The sequence below is a fragment of the Pleurodeles waltl genome, chromosome 3_1 (assembly GCF_031143425.1).
Source record: "Pleurodeles waltl isolate 20211129_DDA chromosome 3_1, aPleWal1.hap1.20221129, whole genome shotgun sequence".
Classification (NCBI taxonomy): Eukaryota; Metazoa; Chordata; class Amphibia; order Caudata; family Salamandridae; genus Pleurodeles; species Pleurodeles waltl.
The window spans coordinates 1,376,263,773-1,376,285,094 of NC_090440.1; the positions used below are offsets into that span (position 1 = coordinate 1,376,263,773).

The following is a 21,322-nucleotide window of genomic DNA, read 5'->3' on the forward strand; positions in this document are numbered from 1 at the left end:
TAATCCAGATCTAGCATTTATCTACAGAGATTTGGATCATTATACATTTGCAAATTCAGAATGTAAAAAGTATGACAACAGCGACTACTGATGACACAACATGATCTGTTAATGAAGTAGGAAGTCAATGTACAAGGGGATTAGGATTCACAAAGCCTCAGATTCGGTAAATCAGAGGGTTTGCGATAGCTAAAACCTCTTTTCAAAAGTACTAAGCCCATTTAACGATTCAGAAAAGGGGTTAGGAATAATTTAAGAGTTTAAGAAACCATAATAATCGGTATTTGGAAGGGGTGTGTTTAGTGAGTCCCATCCAAATACAGATTCCTTATGGTATGTATTAATGTTCTGTGAGTGTAATCTGGTCTCAGAACATTAACATTTTACCATGTGAATGTTATAAAAAAAAAATTAGGAGTAGGCAGTGGTCCAAGTTTGTGAAACTTTCTTTTTTTTTTTTTTTACACATCTTGTTTTCCTTTAAGGGAAATGAGCTACAGATAAAAAAAATGATTGCTTTATTTCAGAGCAATCACAGACCTGGTGCCCTGCTGACCCATCCCTCTGATGGCAGTGAATTGTAGTGGTTCACCAATTGTGACCTACCTAATCAATATTCATTAGATAGATCGAATTGCGACTACATATGATTCAGAATTTTGTAAACCGACCTACGAGTATATAAGTTGGTGACAAATTACGACCCTTGGCCCTAGGTTTGTAATAGATAGGCTTTCAAAAGTGGACTAAAAGAACATCATGCAATTATAAATTATGTAAAAATATATTTTCAGCCACAGTCTTAAATTAAAGTGGCATCTACCTCAGTTTAATGAAGCAAAATGAATTAACTATGAGGACCAACATAATGAAAATAACCAAAGAAAGTTCATACATTTATCAGAATAACAACTGATCCTTGTCACTGGCTCAAACTTTTTACTTTAGTTCTGTGCACATAAAGTATTCTGAGAACAAAAATGCAAGTGAGTTCTCCCCGAAAAACTATTTTTGCTTGAAGTGTGGAAGTTTTTAAATAACTTTCAGGGCAGAATTTGAATTTCTAGTCGCACTACAGCAAAACTGTACAATTGGCTCAGCAGGAGAAGCCTTTGGCCACATGGAATGAGATCAAAGACTCAAACTACGTCTATTACTGTACCCATCAACTATGACCTTTCCGGAAGACTAGGAGGGATGGCAGTGCATGGGAGGAACCCGCTTGAAACACACATCTTAACTCTGGATGCCGTTATCACACCTACGGAGTCAAAAACACCAATATTCATTTCATAAAAAAGAGCTTAATTTTTATCACTGGTTATAAGTCGCCACTGAATCTTAACAGCACAACATACAAAAACATGGAGAACATAGAGAGGAGGTACAGTAGAATAGAACAGAAAGGTAAAGGAAGGAAAATACAGTGCAGTGTGAAGGGAATGAACACATCTGATGCTGAGTCTAAATAGTATGAGGAAGGCTAAATACAACATCTTATAAGATTCTGTAAAAACAAAACAGAGTTTTCTTTTCCTCCACTTGAAAAACCGAGGACCCAAAGCTTCCTTTGACTTAGTAGCAAATACGTTTTTTTTTGTTAAACTCATGAGATCCTTGATTTCAGAGTGCTTGTATCCCGAGGGAATCAAACAAATTGTCTTTTTTCATTTTCCATAAAATGCTCCAATGTGCTCCTCCGCTCACAAATTCAAAGGAACGGTTATACATGGATACTGAAGGCTTTCTGTGATGGTTGTCTCTATTGTGTTCGTTCGGTTCTATATTTCTGAGTATTTGCATGTGTAAACAAACTGGAGTGCCACACTCAGGGTGTGAGGTGATTTGAGTTCCTTCAGAACTTGCCCTGCTTTACTTTATCAATGTGATGGGTTAATTTCAGTGCTGGCCCCAACTTAAGTCCCATATATTTCATCATCATATCACTCCGTAGCAGAAGCAAGGCTTTCCCATCGATCTCCTGCAAGAAGGAGAAAAAAACATTAATCAGCTTAGTCACTTCAGGAATCTTAACCCTATGGTGTCTTCACATTTCCAATCTATGGAAATCATGGAAGTAGAATAGTACACTGTGCAACACTCCTAAAACATTTTAGACATGAGGGCAACTGTGCATCACCAATTAAAGACCTCCTGTGTGCTATTCCCTAAAATCCAGATCCAGATCCATATATTAGGTGCTGTATACATGAAAACAATTGTCCTGGTAATGCATAAATGATAGTGGAAGAGAGCTAATAATATGGGGGACTATTTAACAATTACATTTTTCATACTGTTATGCCTGCTTTGTTCACATTCCCAACTTTTGGTATTTATTATTAAGCATAAGGTGAATATGAAATATGTCCGAAAAGGGCAAGAGTTTAAGCTAAAAGAATTACTACCTTTAATAACAATATATAGCTGGTGGATACATACTCTTTTCACAGATTTATCACCTCATCAGTATACATCAGGCTTCAGACTGGATCGTGGAACCGTTTCCCCAGCAGCAACTTTACAGGTTTACCAGGTGACACCATGAGGCCTCAGTTGCTATTTTAGGAGTAAGGCGCAATGACATTGAGTTTATAAGGTACCAACTGGCAAGCTAATGTTAGTTCCTGATACCTGTTCTGCCGCCCATCAAGTTGTGTAGAGAGGAAGCGAAAATGCATCAATATCAGTGATAAAAAGAGCATAACATCCCACAGAGTACAATTTTTGAGTCTCTGTCTGGAAGGGCCATGGAATAAGCATCTGGGTTCCATTTTTGAGGAAAAGGCTTATAACGTTTTAGGAAAGCGTGTGACTATAAGAATTCTGGATCACAAGAAGCAGGTCAGTGTCATCTGGCTATTTGCATATAGATTTCTGGGCCAGAAGGAATGGTTTCTTACCTGTAACTCCAGTTCTCTCGTAGGGGTATTTCCATGATAGTGATAAGCACTGAATAGTTCTGCACGCCTGCGGGGACCCCGGAGCACTGTTCTGTAGTGTATTCTTAAGTGTAGATGTTTGCCTTTCTTGAAAAAAGGCCTGTTAAGTCACTTAAGAATATCAATGTGCAGCCTAGGTGAAAAGCTACAAAGGCCAAATTGTTCATTCTTTAGGTTGGAAAGAAAGGAAGCTGTAGTACAGATATACCTTCAAAACCGTATTTATTCTAGAAATGTAGTAAAAAACATATTCTCCAACTTTATTTACACCTTCAAATGAGAATGAAACAATGCAGGGCAGTGTAGCCCATAGGCTACCATTATACAGGATGTAAATAGAGCTGTGCCTTTAAGAAAAGAAAGTCTTCCTGTATCCCATCATGCACAGCAAAAGGCAGTTGCCTCAGTTCTTTTTGTAGGCTTGTAATATGACATGAAGAAACCTGAATATCCTTTTAATTAACAACATCGTTATCATTATTGTGGATATCCTTATGTAAACTCCACCGGGGAGGAGGGAGGGTTGCTTATGACTATCATGGAAATACCCCTACGAGAGAACTGGAGTTACAGGTAAGAAACCATTCCTTCTCTCGTAGGGGATTTCCATGTATAGTCATAAGCACTGAATAGATTAGCAAGCCCATCCCAATAACCGCGGTGGAGTAGACAGAACCATACCGTAACAATAAATTACGCAAATAAATTCTTGAGAGAGGCCTGTCCAACTTGAGCATCTGTCCTAGCATCTGAATCAAGGCAGTAATGCTTAGTAAAGGTATGGACAGATTTCCAGGTAGCCGCTTTGCATATTACTGCCAAAGGAATGTTTCTCATCAAAGCAACAGTTGCTGCTTTCCCCCTAATGAAATGGGCTTTTGGCCTGCCATCGAGGGGTTTATTTGCTAACTGATAACAGAATATGATACAAGAAACAATCCACCTGGATAAGGATTGTTTGCAAGTGGCTAAACCTGTTCTAACTGGGCCATAGTTAATAAACAGCTGCTGTGATTTGCGCAAGGATTTTGTTCTATCCAAGTAAAATTTTAAGACCCTTTTAACATCGAGAGAATGTAGGGTTCTCTCAGCAGGAGTAGACGGATTTTGGAAGAAAGTCAGTAATGAGATGGTTTGGTTTACATGAAAATCTGAAACGACTTTAGTTAGAAATTTTGGATGTGTCCTCATTACTACTTTTGAAGAATGAAAAACCGTATAAGGTTCTTGAGCGCAAAGGGCCTGGATCTCACTGACCCTGCGAGCTGAAGTGATTGCAACCAGAAAAGCAGTTTTCCATGTAAGATGTTGGAGTGATGCTTTATGTATTGGTTCAAAAGGATGCAGCATCAAACGCGAGAGGACAATATTCAGCTCCCATGGAGGAGATGGCCGTCTAATGGGAGGAAGACCTTTTTCAAACCTTCTAGGAAGTCTTTTATGATTGGAATTTTAAAGAAAGAGGATTGGGAAGGGCTCTTTCTATATGCCGTTAGAGCTGCCAGGTGTACTTTTATTGGTGACAACTGCAAGCCAGACTTCGCCAAATTTAACAAGTCTGGAAGAATAGCTTCTGCTCCGCATGTTATTGGGTTGACGTTCTTGTCCAAGCACCACATGCAGAACTTTTCCATTTGAAGGCATAAGCTGTTCTTGTGGACGGGCGCTTTGCCTCCCTTAGAATCTCCATGCAGTCCTGAGGTAGATTCAGGTGACCATATTGTACTAACTCAGGAGCCATGCTGCCAAATTCAACGATGAGAGGTAGGGATGTGTCATCTGGCCTCGAAAATTCGTGAGAAGGTCTGGACGACAAGATAATCTGATGTGTGGTTTGAGTGACTGGTGAAGGAGGTCTGGAAACTACCACTGGCGTGGCCATTCTGGGGCGATGAGAATCATCTTGGTGTGAGAGTTGGACAGCTTGAGGAGGACTGTCGGTATCAGGGGAAGCGGTGGAAAGGCGTAAAGAAATGCTCCTGACCAGTTTATCCACAGGGCATTCCCCAATGTTCCTGGATGGTAGTATCTGGAGGCGAAGCTTTGCCATTTTTTGTTTTCTGGGGTTGCGAATAGGTCTATAGAAGGGGTACCCCACATGGAAAAAATGGAGCGGACGACGTCGTTGTTCAAAACCCACTCGTGGTTTTCGTCCATTGCTCGGCTGAGGGCATCCGCTTGGACGTTCTGTATGCCCGGAAGGTGAGTTCCTGGCTAGAAGCCAGAGCCAAATTGTTTGGGCCTCTGTCAACAGAGTCCTGGATCTGGTACCCCCTTGTTTGTTTAAATAATACATGGTGGCCATGTTGTCTGTCTGGAGAAGCAGAGTTTTCGCCTTCAGTGAGGGGAGGAAGGCCTTGAGTGCAAGATGGACTGCGCGAAGTTCTAAAAGATTGATGTGATACAGTTGCTCTCTCTGTGACCACGTGCCTTGTATTTGTAGGTGATCCATATGCGCTCCCCATCCGAGCAGCGATGCATCCGTGACTATGGTTTGGGTTGGAGGCTGTTGTTGGAATGGGATCCACTTCAGAAGATTGTTCGGGGAACACCACCACTTGAGAGATTGTATGGCATGAGGAGAAAGGAGGATGCTGTTTTCCCAATCGTCCACTAGTTGATACCATTGATTCTCCAGACATTCCTGTAAGGGTCTCATATGGAGGAGAGCATTGGGAATGAGGTAGATGCAAGACGCCATCGAGCCCAGGAGAGAGGATATCGCTCTTGCAGTGGTCTGAGGCATTTTCTCGAGCTGCTGGCACTTTTGGAGGATTGATAACCGTCGTTCCTCCGAAGGAAACACCTTTCCTTGAGTGGTGTCTATGATGGCGCCTAAGTAATGCAACCTCTGAACAGGTGTTGCTGTGGATTTGGAGAGGTTGACCTGAAGGCCTAGACTCTGGAGCAGCTGGTGAGTCCAGTTGAAATGCTGTTGAGCCTCTAGGTATGTGGATGCTTTTATGATCCAATCGTCTAGATAGGGGTAGACGAATATTCGATGTTTCCTTAAATGGGCTGCCACCACCGCCATGCATTTGGAAAACGTCCTCAGTGCTGATTTGAGGCCGAAAGGTAGCACCGTAAATTGGTAATGATTTTTTCCGACGAGGAATCTCAAAAACTTCCGATGCTTTTTGATCACAGGAATGTGAAAGTAAGCGTCGCGGAGATCTATTGCACAGAGCCAGTCGCCTTGACGAAGTTGGGGATAGATTTGGTGTAAGGATAGCATCCTGAATTTCTCTCTGAAAATCCATTTGTTGGCTACCCTTAGATCTAGAGTGGGCAGAAACTCGTGTTTGTCTTTCTTTTGACCAGAAAGTACCTCGAATAGATTCCCTTTCCCTGCTGGTTGATAGGGACAGGTTCTATCGCTCTCTTTTGTAATAGGGTTGTTACTTCCACTTGGAAAGCGTCAAGGTGGTGATTCACCGGTTTGGGTGGAATAGATGGCGGGGGGCTGATGAACCTGGGACAGTAGCCATTTCGCACAATATTCAACACCCAGGCGTCTGACGTGATGCATTGCCACTCTTCCAGATGACTTGAGATACTTCCCCCTACCGGAGTGGGTAACGGAGGAGGGGGAAGCGAGGATTCAGGGCTTAGACGCTGGTGCCTGACGAGCTGTTTGGGTTTGTGGCGTAGAGCGACCCCTTGTTTGCTTTTGTTGGGTCGAAAAGGTTCTCTGATGTTGTGGCTGTTGCTGGGATCTTAAAGGCATCCACTGTGGTGTTTGAAATCTTTGAGTAAAGAGTCTACGGTGGTAGGGACGGAATGTTTTCCGTTGCTCTCTTGGTCTCTCGATGCCCAACGCTTTTAGTGTGTCCAGTTCCGTTTTCATCCTCGACATTTCGTCGTCAGCATGAGAACCCAACAAAGTGGAACCTGAAAAGGGCAAATTTTGTATTCTCTGTTGCGCCTCAGGTTTAAGTGACGTAAGGCGTAGCCAGGGGTGTCTTCTCAAAGAAACTCCATGAGAATAATTATGTGCGGATAACACAGAGGAGTCTGCAGCCGCGCTTATCACTTGATTGGAGACCATGGCACCTTCACTAACGATCTCCAAAATATCCTTAGGGAGGTGTTCCGTAAATTGCAGCACGGAGTCCCAAAGGGCACGATCATGTCTGCCTAACAGGGCAGTAGCACTAGCCGCTTTCATAGTGATGGCTGAGGTGGAGAAAACTTTGCGGCCTGCGGCATCAATTTTTCTACTCTCCTTGTCCGGTGGCGAAGAAGAAGACGGAGACGTAGAATGTAACTTTTTAGCAGCCAATTTTACTACCGAGTTGGGCACTGGATCCGCCCTCAGAAACAAAGGGTCCTGCTCCGGAGGACGATATTTCTTTATAAGCCTGGAAGGAGAAGTTTTAGCTGTGGACGGTGTTAAAAATATGTCCATTGCCGGTTCAAGTAGTCCTGGGACCAGCAGTAGTAATGGTCTAGAAGAAGAATGCTGGTGTAATGTCTCAAAAATGACAGAGGTTGTTGGAGCGTGTACTGCCAGAGGGATGTTCAACTTGGTAGCACCGCGAATTAGGACCTCTTGAAAGGTGTTCACATCGTCTATGAGAGAAACTCTAGGAGACGGGGAGTCAGATAAAGTCGGAGAGTAATCCCTTGTGGATGAGGAGGAATGTCCATGGTGGGAACGAGGAGACCTCCAAAATGATTCACGCCGATGATGATGTCGAGATGAAGAAGAGCGTCTCGAAGAATGTCGAGAATAACTTGTGGATTCTGCAGGAGTCACTGGGACGGACTCTGAAGGAGGTACCGGCGGAGGAGCTGTAGGTGCCAGAGGTGTCTGTGGTAGAGGCGACGGCTGAGGAGAAGGCTGAGGCAAGGTGGTAAAAGAATGAGAGAGGCTGAGGATTCTGAGGTGGTTTAGACCCTCCTTGGTCTCTTCGAGTGCCTTCTCGACGTCGAAGTACGACGCCGACGAGTACCTCTCGGCGTTGACTCCTCTTGTCGTTGAGAGCTTCTCGATGGCGATCTCCCTCGACGTCGATGGGATGACGGCGATCGCCTCCGACGACGAGTATTGTCCACCGACATTGATCGTCCCAGTTGCGTCGACGGTGACCTGGACCGGGAGCTTCTCGACCGCGAGTGTCTACGCCGCCTCGACGGCGATACGGCTGTCGATGTCGAGCGATGTCTCTTCCTCGACGGCGAGCCAGTCCTCGACGGCGAGCACGCTGGCGCCATTCCTGGTCTCGACGTCAATGCTCTCGACGTCGTCTGAGACCTATGACGCTTGTGAGCAGGTCTGGCATCTGCTCCAGAGGACACAGTGAGAGCCCTGGTAGAAGACTGACCTTCTCCTCGCTCTGTGGCAGATTGCCCACTTCGTCTCCTGTCCTCTTTTGACTGAAGGCGGATTTTCTCCCTGTCACAAAGAGTTCTTCTGGAGAAAGTTTTGCAAATGTCACAGGCATCAGGTTTGTGACTTGACGGTAGGCAAATAATACAGACTTGATGTGGGTCTGTTTTGGCCTTTTTCCTGCCACAGCTAGGGCACTTATCAAAAAGAGAAGGCATTCTGGTGACAGAAAAACCTCAAATTTCTTTCAGAATTTGACAGGAAAAGCTAGAAAATGTTCACTCTAGATGAAAAACATCGAGTGAAATTGAAATCCAAAGGATTTTAGTTGAGTTTTTGTCAAAAAAAGCTATGAAAGGTAGAGCTCAATGCTTCAGGGTCCTGCCAAAAGGAGCTGGAAAAAAGAACTGAGGCACCTGCCTTTTGCTGTGCATGATGGGATACAGGAAGACATTATTTTCTTAAAGGCACAGCTCTATTTACATCCTGTATAATGGCAGCCTATGGGCTACACTGCCCTGCATTGTTTCATTCTCATTTGAAGGTGTAAATAAAGCTGGAGAATATGTTTTTTACTACATTTCTAGAATAAATACGGTTTTAAAGGTATATCTGTACTACAGCTTCCTTTCTTTCCAAACTAAAGAATGAACAATTTGGCCTTTGTAGCTTTTCACCTAGGCTGCACATTGATATTCTTAAGTGACTTAACAGGCCTTTTTTCAAGAAAGGCAAACATCTACACTTAAGAATACACTACAGAACAGTGCTCCGGGGTCCCCGCTGGCGTGCTGAACTATTCAGTGCTTATGACTATACTGGGAAATCTCCTACGAGAGAAAAGGGCTTTTCTAATTTGCTAGAAGAGGTTCAAGAAGTACCATACTGAAAGACAGCAAGGGCTCTGAAACTGCAAAGGAAGACTGCAAGATCTCAAGTCAGTTCTCATGCTGTCTTTAGTACCACTGTGGTGAATGAAGAGACTTCGTCTGAAGAAGAGCCAGAAGAGTAAAGGATGCCCCCTTCTGGAGAAGTATTCGGGCCACCTGCCTTATGTAAACAAAGATATAAGTCTACATCAGCATTGTAGGTGGGGTTATGAGCCTCCAAGTTGTTTTCTGTTCAATCATTCTCCTTTTCAGGTATTATAATTGAATCCCAAACGTTCTTCCATCAGTGCAAAACCTAGGGCCATAGGAAGATATTGTACTGAACGTTTGGCATCAATACAGGCATGACATTTCTCCTATGCCACTGGGATGATCTCAACAGACTCCACAGGAGGAGTTGAAGGCAAGTTTGAAGTCTGTCTTAGTGGGTGGTATAGGCATAATCATTCGGGGAAAGCATCTTGGAGGACATGGATTTTTTAGGTGCCAAGTCCTTGGAGGTGCGGGCTCACCCCTGGAGAGTGGGCCAGAGAATATTGCAGCCCTTTACACACAAATTCAGATACACTTGACACATGCAAGTTAGACTGATGGAGTCAGAAACTCCCAATTCTTTTTTTTAGTGTTTGGTTTTTCTCAGTGTAAGAAAGTGCCTTTTACTGTAAGATCATTCCCCTCCAAATTGTTTTGCACTGGATCCTGCTGTTCAGGCCCTTAATACTTTATGTGTAATTGGATAATGCCTGATTGACATATTTTACTTACCTATAAGTCCATTACATATGGTACAAAGTGTACCCAGGGCTAGTAAGTTAAACATCTTCAGTGGTCTGCAGCATTTATTATGCCACCAACTACTTTGACAAAGTGAAAACATAACTCTAGGTCTGCCTTTGCAGCTTAGTTGGGCAGTTTTAAAAGCGGAGGCAAAACAATCCTTTTGCCATGTCAAAGCCTTCCTTTATACATTTGTAAGTCAGCCCTAAGCCAGGCCTTAGCAGCCATAAGGCAGAGTGCCAAAAATTAAAGAGAAGGACATGTTGAATGTGAACTTTACATGTCCTGACACTGAAAAGTTGAAATTGTCGTTTTCACTGTAGTAAGTCTGGAGTACCCATTTGCTGACATGAGGTTTCACTAGCCCAAGCGCTAACTCACTTCGATTTGGGATCACCGAATATAGTACATACGTAATCAAATTAATTGTTATATTAAACCCAACTTATTAATGAAATCGATTTAATGCAAAGCAGACTTTAGAAAGTCCCCACTTTCTTGCCCCAAACTTCTAGTAGTCGCTTCCGAATAACTGCAGCAGTTGTCACATGAGCAGCCTACTGCCCGACTACTAAGAGGTGTGACGCACTCCCAGGAAGGGAAACAAATTATCTGCTGGAGGAAGGAGGTGTGACCTCCCCATGACAGGATGGCCCAGGGGTGGTGGCAACAGATGGCCCAGCTTCTAAGGGGCTACCACCTCTGAGAGGCAAATGTGAATTACACCTTGGCTTGCCCACTCCTATGTGTAGGTAAACAGATTGCCTTCTCCTCCTGAGGTGCAAAATCCATTGTAGAACCTTTTTGTCAAGAGCTGTGGCTCAGTACACTGGACATATATCAGGGGTGCGGCCATGGCTCTGTCCCAGGGAAAGAAGGGTCCTGACATGTTGGGCTTGGGCAGAGCGATGCACTGGGGGATTGTTAGTGCCACCCACAGGTAGTGATCTCAAAGTGGGTAGGGTGGCACCATGGGAATTGTAGTCCTTTCGGCTAGTAAGTCCTCCCTACCCAAGAACTTAGCATAAAAGTGGCACCCCTAGCACCCAGCCTCAAAACACTGGTGGAATTGGAAAAAAATGGACTGCACATGCGGAACCTGTGCACCTCAGATACAAAGGCCTCACCTGCTGCACTTACTGAGCCAAGACAGGACTTCAGAAAGAGAATGGTTGCTCCTGCAGTTCAAACCATGGAGAAAGACCTCAAGGGCTAGATCTGCTTCCACTCGTGCCAAAGACCAGTGAATGGATTCCCAGGGCTAGTTGGAAGCCTCTGGTTAAGCACCAGGGACACAAATGCTAAAGAAACTCTGCACCTGCAACTCCAGTTCCCCCTGGACTTGCCCTGGACCCCGCTTGTGTAGTCGAGAGATCAAGTTCTACCCCCTGGAGGTCCCTCCCAGGTCCTGGACCCTGGCTAGAGCTAGCGTGAAACTCCTTCATGCGGTCCCCTTGGCCAGAGATAGCGTGAACTCCCTCTTGCAACAGGACTGCAGCTTGTAATCCAAAGCCAAAGATAAAGTTTTCTGAGCCCAGAGTCGAGGCTCATAGACTAACGCTACTTGCTGGTTTGTAAATAGCCTTGAATGCTGCTGAGAACCAAGGCTTTCACTGGGCTATAAGACTTTCCAGATCCACCAACGTCGAACCTAAGGCCATACTCAAGCTGAGGCCGAGGCAGCCGATATTACAGTCGATGAGAAAAAGAAGCAGAAAAGTTTCTAAGTGCAAAGGTAAAATCTTGACTATAACCAAGGAGGAGCCCGCATCAGACCCAAACTTCCATTGCAGTCTGAATCTCTGACAATGCCCCGGACCCTCTTGTTCGAGGCACCTAGACTACTATTAAAAGTGAAAACCTTTCACGTTATCAAACTTTTTGGAGTAAAAGCAGTAATTTTTCTATTACGCTGTGTTTCATACTTTTTGACTGTTTTGATAAAGATATATACTTTACACGTGTTTCTATTCGAGTTAGAGCTGACTGCACTGTGTCACAGCTACTCAGGACTGAACTACGGTTTGATTTAAAGAAATGTAGCTAGACCTGATATGGAATAATAACATTATTACTTGGTGAGGTCTCACAACCACCCTAATAATCCACTTTTCTCAAACTCAAAGGAAGAAATCACAGTCGGGGAGTGCTAAGACTCTTAGTGGCCTTTGAAGTACAAGTATTTCCTCAAGGAAAAATAGGATTTCCTATTCCTATACTACTTATGGAGTTTTTTGTGGGAAGATCGTTTCAGAGATCATTATCTCATCATGGGAGCCATTAACAAAGGAGAGAAGGAATTATTCAAAATGTCACTGTGGGCTTTGGCTAAAAACCCTTGGCCTCCACCTCCCTGCATTAAGGAATAGTATTTGCAGATAGTGGGGTCATGACTGGATCCAAGACACCACGTGCAGATGCTATCTGGGCATGAAAATAACTTCTTCTTGCAGCATTTCAACAGACACATGACCTAGTCTCCGTCAAAGGCTGGGGTCTACTTTGATAAGGACATGAGAAGCATGCTGCTTGGATCCTAAAATACTTAGTCATCATAGCTGATGGGCGCACTGTGGCACCACATGGCGACAGTTGAAGCCACTGATGGTGGAAAGTGTCTGAGTCAGCCTGACAGCTGGAGGATATTCATAAGATGAGGGATGTGCAAGAAGGCAGCAGACAAGAGAATCATATAGTGTGTGTGTGTGCAGTGCTCGGACAAGAAGGTATCTTTCTATGACACCTTTTCCACAATATCCCCAAACCAGCATCTATAAAGGTGTAAAAAGCATACCACGGCTCAGGCACAATGCACCAGGTTACTTACACCTCTCATAAGATCGCAATTGTGAAGTACGTAAAGCCACATGGAGACAACAACAGTGTCTGTTGGTGCCCTTTAAAAGAAACAGAACGGATTAACAAGTTAAACATGGCATAGATGCTGAATATGTATAGACAGCTTTCACTCTATTCTGGTGTAGGCTAGCCAGACACAAATTTGTCAGGAAACTGCCTTGTTCATTACCACAACTAACACTTGTTTTTTCATCTGGTGAATGTCTTTGGAGACATATCATACATTGTTATTTCCACAGTGAACTGTGCTTGATTACGCAGGTTATATGGGTCTGTGGCTAAGCTGCATTGAACATGTTGTGAGACTCCAACTGTTGAGAATTTAGTAGATTATCTGAAAACAGCATAAATTAATCACCTGCTAGCACTGAAGCTTACCACATTCAACAAAAGATGGCCACAAATCTTTGGCACAAAACTCTGAACATATTCTACTCCACGTGACGTACATATTACCCTTGCCCAAGACAGTCTTTTTAGGAGAAACTGGTGCCAGTATGGAAAATTGACTTAAAAGTCTGTGCCAACCCTGGAACTCCTCCTTAAGGAACTCTCTCTCCTTCGCTACACTATGGGTTAATTAAATGGTAGGCCTCAAGAAACCCTCAAATAAATCAAATCCACAAAGGAAGACTTTATTTCGGAATTGGGGAAACTGCAATATGTAGTATAAGGACTTAAAATGCTGGAACAGAGTGGAATGGTCAGAACACTGGAAGGCCTAAATTCTTGATTAAATTCCTTTAATGGAACACTGGTGTTACATGTCACATTTCAGCCCCAATCTAGTGATCCAAAGGGCGTTCATTTAAGGTTATGCAACAGAAACCAAAACGATTAGTAAAAAATAATTCATATACCTACTTAGACAAAAGCATCACAGCATATTTTCCAGCGAGAGAAAAAGATACATAGATTATTTGTATCCTAAGGTCATGGAATATCTACTGCTGTTGCCGTTTTGAAACCCATTGTGGCCAGATGTGAAAGATCACACAACCCTGCATTGAGAAAATGGCAGGTAACAGGCAGTTAGGATGCATGCTTTGTTGTCCTCTGTTCCACAAAGTTCTGTGGATGCTATCTTGTAACCGGTATGAGTGTGTTGGAGCAAAGTCAGTCAAATATGTCATCCTAGGCCCACAGTGTTTATGTTAGCAAGCATTACTGGTACAGGTATCTGCTAAATTTGCTTTATAATAAAGACATTGGGAGTACTGCATTTGTGTTTTTTAACTAAACTATAATTTAGGCTGTGAGAGATTTGAAGTCTGTCACCTTTCAAGATGCTTTTCTCTCTGGTCTTAGTCCAGAGTCAATCAAGGCTGGCGAGTGTTCATTTCCTATCTCCTAGGAACAGATTACCCAGAGAATGCAGAGTTTCCCATAAAACCCTGAGCAGAGAGCCATTTAAGACGTGAAGGCACACAAATCTTACAATTAAAATGCTCTGGGCCTGGTTGGATGATTGAGGGTATGGAATACTCAAAGTTTTATGTTACTGTAGGTTACAGATGCAATCTGTACCAAATTATTGGTAAACGTAGCTAATACAAGGCACAATTTTAATGTATTTTATTCAGTTACAGATTGGAGGGAGTTGTTGAGTGATCTTTACTTAGCCACAAAGTAACACTTGTATTTACATTTTTATTTTTCATACTCTTTGGTTGTGAGTATTGGTTGCTCCTCTGTTCCCCCTTGGGTGGACTCTATTGAGAATATATGTTGGCTGCTTGTATCCTGTGGGTTACCCCTCTGTTGCTCTTAGATGGACTTCGTTGAGCAAATACCCGGTTTGCCTATAAAGAGTTGATTCCCTAGGTTACTGATCTGTTCCACCTATGTGGATGCCATGCACCTTATTGCATTTCAGTCAGTAACCAATGTATTCTTGGGATTGTTTGATGTTTGTGGGTGTACACTAGAAATCCTAACCAGGCTTACTGTTGACATGTTTAACTAAGAAGAGAATTTACTGCTTCCCAAAAAACGACATGTGGATTTCTCCCTTCATTTCATTCCACTTTAGGCATAAGCACAACTGCATGATTGCCCTGATGTGAGAAATGTATTCCACTACCACCAAAATACTTCCCACATATGCCACACTCAAAATCCACCACATATGCCATACTCAAAAACGTAACCCCTTGTAACTAGATGTAACAATGAAGTAACATAAACTAGCACATTCAGTCACTCCTCTTTGCTTAAGAGCTGTGACCGAAGTCAAGATAACAGCACAACAATGGTCCTTACGCATGACACCAAAATGCTTTCCACACTGGCCACACAGTACTTCAACACTCTTTCTACAAACACCTTCTATGGTGAAACATGCTACCTGTCTGCGTTCAGCGTTTCACCAAGGGTATGGAAAGCTATATAACGGAAACTACAACACAAAGCAAATTGCACTGCTTGATCTTCTTATAGCTTAGCACCACTCACTAGTCAACCAATGTCTTTTAAAGTGTGGAGAAGTGCATCATGAAAGCTAGGACACTGCAGCATATTGTGCTACTCAAAATTCAAAAGGAAACTGGATGACTCCTTCTTTTTATTCAGATTCTGCAGTGTGCTAAAATGCCACTAAATATTACCCACAAAGGCAGTTGTTATATTCCTGTAGCTCCAAATCATGCATTAATGACTCCTGCTTTAAAGACAGCAGCTTTTTACCGTACCTAGTATACATGGTAATGTGATGATACTCACTGGATTACCAGACCCGGTGGGTAATAATTATCTGCATGGCTTGTCTATTTGAGTGGTATGATCCGGCTCAATGGAGAACAAATGTTCTAAAACGTGCCTTCAAATGTAGGCCTCGTTGTTCTCTCCTGCCATGTGCGTTATCTAAGTAGCACGTGATAACTGCTCATGCTGTGCAATTTATTTGAGTAGAGGCTTGATCTACCAATGACAACAGAAACCTGGCTGGATGATGCATCGGGCTAGCTTTGGTCAATGTTTTTCCAGAAGAATATAATACAATTTAGTGTGGTTAACGGGAGGCGATAGGCAGCAGAGTTAATTTGCAATATTCCCTACAGAATGTTTACCCAGCCTTCTCTGCCCAACGATTCTTTGAACATTTAGTGATTAGAATGTATTTAAAACCTACTGTCACATTCACTCTGATTGTGATTATTAGATCACCATAAGACTGTCTTTTGAAAGAGAGAAACTGAATTTAAACCTTTATTAATGTCTACAGTAGGTAAAAGCATACCAGGTGAGGTTCACTTGTGAGCTCAAGATCCTCACAAAAGTGTCTCTCTGAATATAGGTGTCCTCAAGAAAACTTTAGTTCAATTAATTCTTGATATTCCTTCCTCGGGGTAAGCAAACATGCCCACAGACCCAAAACAGGTGGGAGACTCCTGCCGTTGGAGGCCAAAAATTGCTTTATTTTGGTTGTTTTCCAACTTAACTAGACTCCCTTTCAATAGAAGTCAATAGGAGATATATATTCCCTCGATAATTATTTTTAAATGTCCACCTTGCCTCTTCTAAAATGTTATCATGTATGGGATGAAATCCATAAAGCTGATTGGCTATTTGCTCTAAATGTAACAACACACTATGCTCATGCTCAACAAAATGGATCGATCACACCAAGTAACTGTTTTTTTTAATTATCATGCTAGGATCACAAGTATTCTAAGCCTTGTGACTGTCAAATTTATGTTAAAAGAATATTAAACTTGTTTTTGAAGCCATGTACAAGAGTCGAATTCCATTCATTCCGAATGCAATTGCAGCTTTTTAAAATCATGTTACATTCACGATAGTTTACCAATTGGACCCCTGAAAGTTTCAAACACAAAAGAACAAAAGAAAATGAAACAAACTATGTTGCTTCAAATTGAGATTGTTTAAGAACAGACTGTGCAGAAGCCAAAGGGATTAGTAAAAAAAAGCTTTTAAGCACAATCCTGAAAATACAGTCCCGAAAATATCAGACTATAAACTATGCTAAGCCTGTGTTAAAACAGAAGTGCTAAAAAATGTTTTTAGAAAAAAAAATAGTATTACACAAATCATCTAAACTGTTAAAGTGCTGAAACTACCAGAGATACATTGCTCTATATCTTTAAAGTGTGTTAACACAAAGAGTTAATGCAATTAACTAATATAATTTGGTAATAAAATAGAAGTACTTTGAAGAAATTCAACACTTCTGAAATTGCACAGGCTCTTCCACTAAGTTTCATGGCAGCAACAAAGGCAGAAAGCTATTATTAACTATCTTTACAGAAAATTAATCTTACAAAATGCTCAGGCAACCCATGTTAGGTTGGATGATCAAAGCTTGTGCTGAGAAGCAAGACCTAACTAAAACGTGTTTAGGGAATGTGGGTGGAAAAAAGGACTTCTTATTTGTAGAACGGCCAGACTATGGGGGTCATTACGACCCTGGCGGTATAAGGCGCTTACCGCCATGCAGAAGACCGCCAATACACTGCCGCCGCGGCGGTAGACCGCCACAGCTATTATGACACACATCACAGAATCCGCCGAAATTCAGACACCCACACAATACCCCCACACCAAAGGTCAGCGATAAACATGCGGAAACAAATCCTCCACCTCCACGCCAACAGAAACACGCCCATGCTATTACGACCCACGAATCCACGCGACGGTCTTTCAACTGCGGTATTCCATTGGCGGTACACACCTCCGCGCTCAAAATACACACACATCTACAAAACACCGCCACATTGGACACTTCGAAATACACACACCTGATACACATACACACACCACATCCAATACAATATAAAACACACACCCACATCACCCACAAACCCCTACAACCAGAAATTCTGAGAGAAGGCGAGAGAGAGAGCACAGAATAGAGAACCCCATCACACAGAGGCACACAACACCATCACCCACACAACATCCAAGCACAAAACACCACATACCACTACGCTCACCACACTCATCACCACATACACCACCCCACAAATCACACACACCACCCCATGGCACGCCAAAGACACCCCCGCTTCTCCGAGGAGGAGCTCAGGGTCATGGTGGAGGAAATCCTACGGGTAGAGCCACAGCTATTTGGCTCACAGGTACAGCACACATCAATTGCAAGGAAGATGGAGCTATGGCAAAGAATAGTGGACAGGGTCAACGCAGTGGGACAGCACCCAAGAAATAGGGAGGACATCAGGAAGAGGTGGAACGACCTACGGGGGAAGGTGCGTTCAACGGTATCCAGGCACCACATCGCGGTACAGCGGACTGGCGGCGGACCCCCAACTCCTCCCCCTCAACTAACAACATGGGAGGAGCAAGTCTTGACCATCTTGCATCCTGAGGGCCTCGGAGGAGTCGTTGGAGGAACGGACACTGGTAAGTCAAATCTTAACTATCACATCCCCCACCCTACCTGCATGCTATCACACACCCCCGCCCTCACACCCTCCCCTATCACCCAAACTCCTCACTAATGTACTAATAACACCAACTACACATCCCAACCCCAAGACCTGCATGACACAACTAACCATGGACACCCATCACTAAAGCATGCCCACTGCACATACCCAGAACACCCCCCAACCATCAGCACACAACCCCACACACAGGAATGCCTGCACTGGGGTTCACGCACACCCAACCATTGCACACCATTACACACACACACATGCAGTAATCATGTACTAATACCCCCGCAGGAACCCGAAGGAACGTCACCACACCAGAGGGTCCAGACAACACCACTCCACCCCCAGAAGAGGCCCACAGTGACGACAGCAGCTCTGCCCTACTGGATCTTGATGACCAGCCCGGACCATCGTGGGCCTCAGGACAGTCGGTTCCCCTTGCCCAGCCACAGCCCAACACCGAACTTCCACCCTCTGGTAACACCAGCACAGCACCCACCCAGCGGGCCCAAACCTCCCTACCAAGGACAGGACAAAATCAGTGGTGTGTCCACCACTACAGGGCACCCAGGCTAACCCACCACCCCAACAACAACAGGGACCTGGGGGCAGTGGTAGTGGGCACACGGTCCAGGGGACGGAGGCACAGGAACACAGGGGAACTGGGAGGGCTGCTGTGCGACAGAGGGAGGACAGGCCAAGGGAACCAACTCTCCACGAGGCCCTCTCCTCCATCATGGGAGCATACCACCACTCCCAGGAGACGATGGCCACGGTCCTGGACAAGTTGCAGGAGACCCTGCGTCTGCAGGAGGAGCAGTATTTGGGGTTCAGGGAGGAGCTCAGGACCATCGGCTCCGCCCTGGGCACCATCGTATTGGTGCTGACGGACATTCAAAAGACCTTGAGGGACACCGTGGCACTCCAAAGGGCCCCTAACACTAGCCACGACGATGAACTGCCTACCACCTCCGCTGGCGCTAGTGGACAGGACGCCCTGCCACAGGACCACCACACCAGCACCCTATCCCCTGCAGACGGACAACCACCACGCAAGCAGGCCCTGAGATCAAGGAACAGGACAGAGCAAGATGGCAAGACCCCCGCCAGGAAATGAGACCACCCTGATTGTCACCCCACTGTCCCACTTTGTTACCCTGTCCAAATCGGACCTGCCCCAGCTCCACTTCCAATGGGCAGATGTGCAATGTACCTGTGAGACTAATAGAATGGACTCTGCCATGGACATTCCTCCACCATCACCCGTCACCATTTTACAACCCCCCTTCATTTTTAGCACTTAAATAAACACCCTTGAAACACTAAAAAAACTGGAGTCAGTCTATGATTTGTAATGTTGTATTATCAATGACAGTGTCATAATGGGTTACCCATTGGAAGGCTAACATACCAATGTCACACATCACAAGCCCTTCAAGGATGCAAGCAGTTGACACGTAGGTTACCACATTTGTGAAACGGAAATGGAAGGGGACAACTCAGTTAACAAATAGTGAGTGAAATGTCGGTACAGGATAGAGGTAGACGTGTGAAAGTTAATGTAATGTTAAACCTGAAAATGTACTCACCAGAGTTTCACTGGAAATATTGCTGTATGACTGACTCCCTGGTGTCGTTTTCTTCTTCCTCAGCTTCATCCTGATCACTGTCCACAGGCTCCACAGACTCCACAGCTGCTACAACACCGTCATCTGGACCATCCTCCTGCAGAAAAGGCACCTGTCGTCGCAATGCTAAATTATGGAGCATGGAGCAGGCGATGATGATGTCGCACACCTTCTTCGGTGAGTAGAATAGGGACCCACCTGTCATAAGGAGGCACCTGAACCTGGCCTTAAGAAGACCAAAGGTGCGTAGGATAACCCTCCTAGTCTGCCCATGCGCATCATTGTAGCGTTCCTCTGCCCTGGTCCTGGGATTCCTCACTGGGGTCAATAGCCAGGAAAGGTTGGGGTAACCAGAGTCCCCCAATAGCCATACACAGTGCCTCTGGAGTTGACCCATCATATCAGGGATGCTGCTATTCCGCAGGATGTAGGCGTCATGCACAGAGCCAGGGAACATAGCATTTACCTGCGAGATGTACTGGTCTGCCAAACAGACCATCTGGACATTCATCGAATGATAACTCTTCCGGTTCCTGTACACCTGTTCACTCCTGCGGGGGGGGGACCAGAGCTACATGGGTCCCATCAATGGCACCTATGACGTTGGGGATATGTCCAAGGGCATAGAAGTCACCTTTCACTGTAGGCAAATCCTCCACCTGAGGGAAAATGATGTATCTCCTTATGTGTTTCAGCAGGGCAGACAACACTCTGGACAACACGTTGGAAAACATAGGCTGGGACATCCCTGATGCCATGGCCACTGTTGTCTGAAAAGACCCACTTGCAAGGAAATGGAGCACTGACAGCACCTGCACGTCAGGGGGGATTCCAGTCGGATGGCGGATTGGTGACATCAGGTCTGGCTCCAACTGGCTACATAGTTCCTGGATTGTGGCACGGTCAAACCTATAGGTGACGATTAAATGTCTCTCTTCCATTGTCAACAGGTCCACCAACGGTCGGTACACCGGAGGATTCCACCATCTTTTCATATGTCCCAGCTGACGGTGCCTAAGAAGGACAACAGCGAAGAAACAGTCACTATTCCTCCAGGTATGTACCCTCAGTCACACACAAGACTACACCAGACAATGAACCCTTCCTGTATGTGTGTTGAGTGTAGGCCTCGGTATGTGTGACGCAGTTGAAAAAGAATCCATGTCGGCCCCTGAAATGGCGGCTGCCTGACCTCTAAACTGGGACAATGGGATTGTGGGGTAACAGCGCTGGCGTTGCACACCGTCGCGGTAGGCGGTCGTAGACCGTGGCGCACTGCTGCATTGGTTAACATTGGACCCTATGGGTCCCAGGAGCCAATGAACAGGTGCGCTGGCGGTGATGATGCGCACCGCCGCGGACGTCACCGCCGCGGACGTCACCGCCATTTTCTATCTGTTCAATCACTAGATAACTGACCTTCGACAGGAGAGGACCTACACTGCTAGTGCTGCTGTGACCTCGGTCTGGAAGCAACGAT

The 21,322-nt window shown here is 44.6% G+C and overlaps 1 protein-coding gene across 3 annotated transcripts in view; it reads right to left on the reverse strand.

The window, feature by feature from the left end:
* Positions 1-919: 919 nt before the first annotated feature.
* Positions 920-21,322, reverse strand: part of SCMH1 (Scm polycomb group protein homolog 1) — a 400,787-nt gene continuing 380,384 nt past the window's right edge. For all 3 annotated transcript variants that reach the window (XM_069224887.1, XM_069224886.1, XM_069224888.1), the window contains one exon: positions 920-1,981. In XM_069224887.1, coding sequence (XP_069080988.1) covers positions 1,856-1,981 — 126 coding nt within the window. In that variant the 3' untranslated portion in view covers positions 920-1,855. The remainder of the gene's footprint in view (positions 1,982-21,322) is intronic.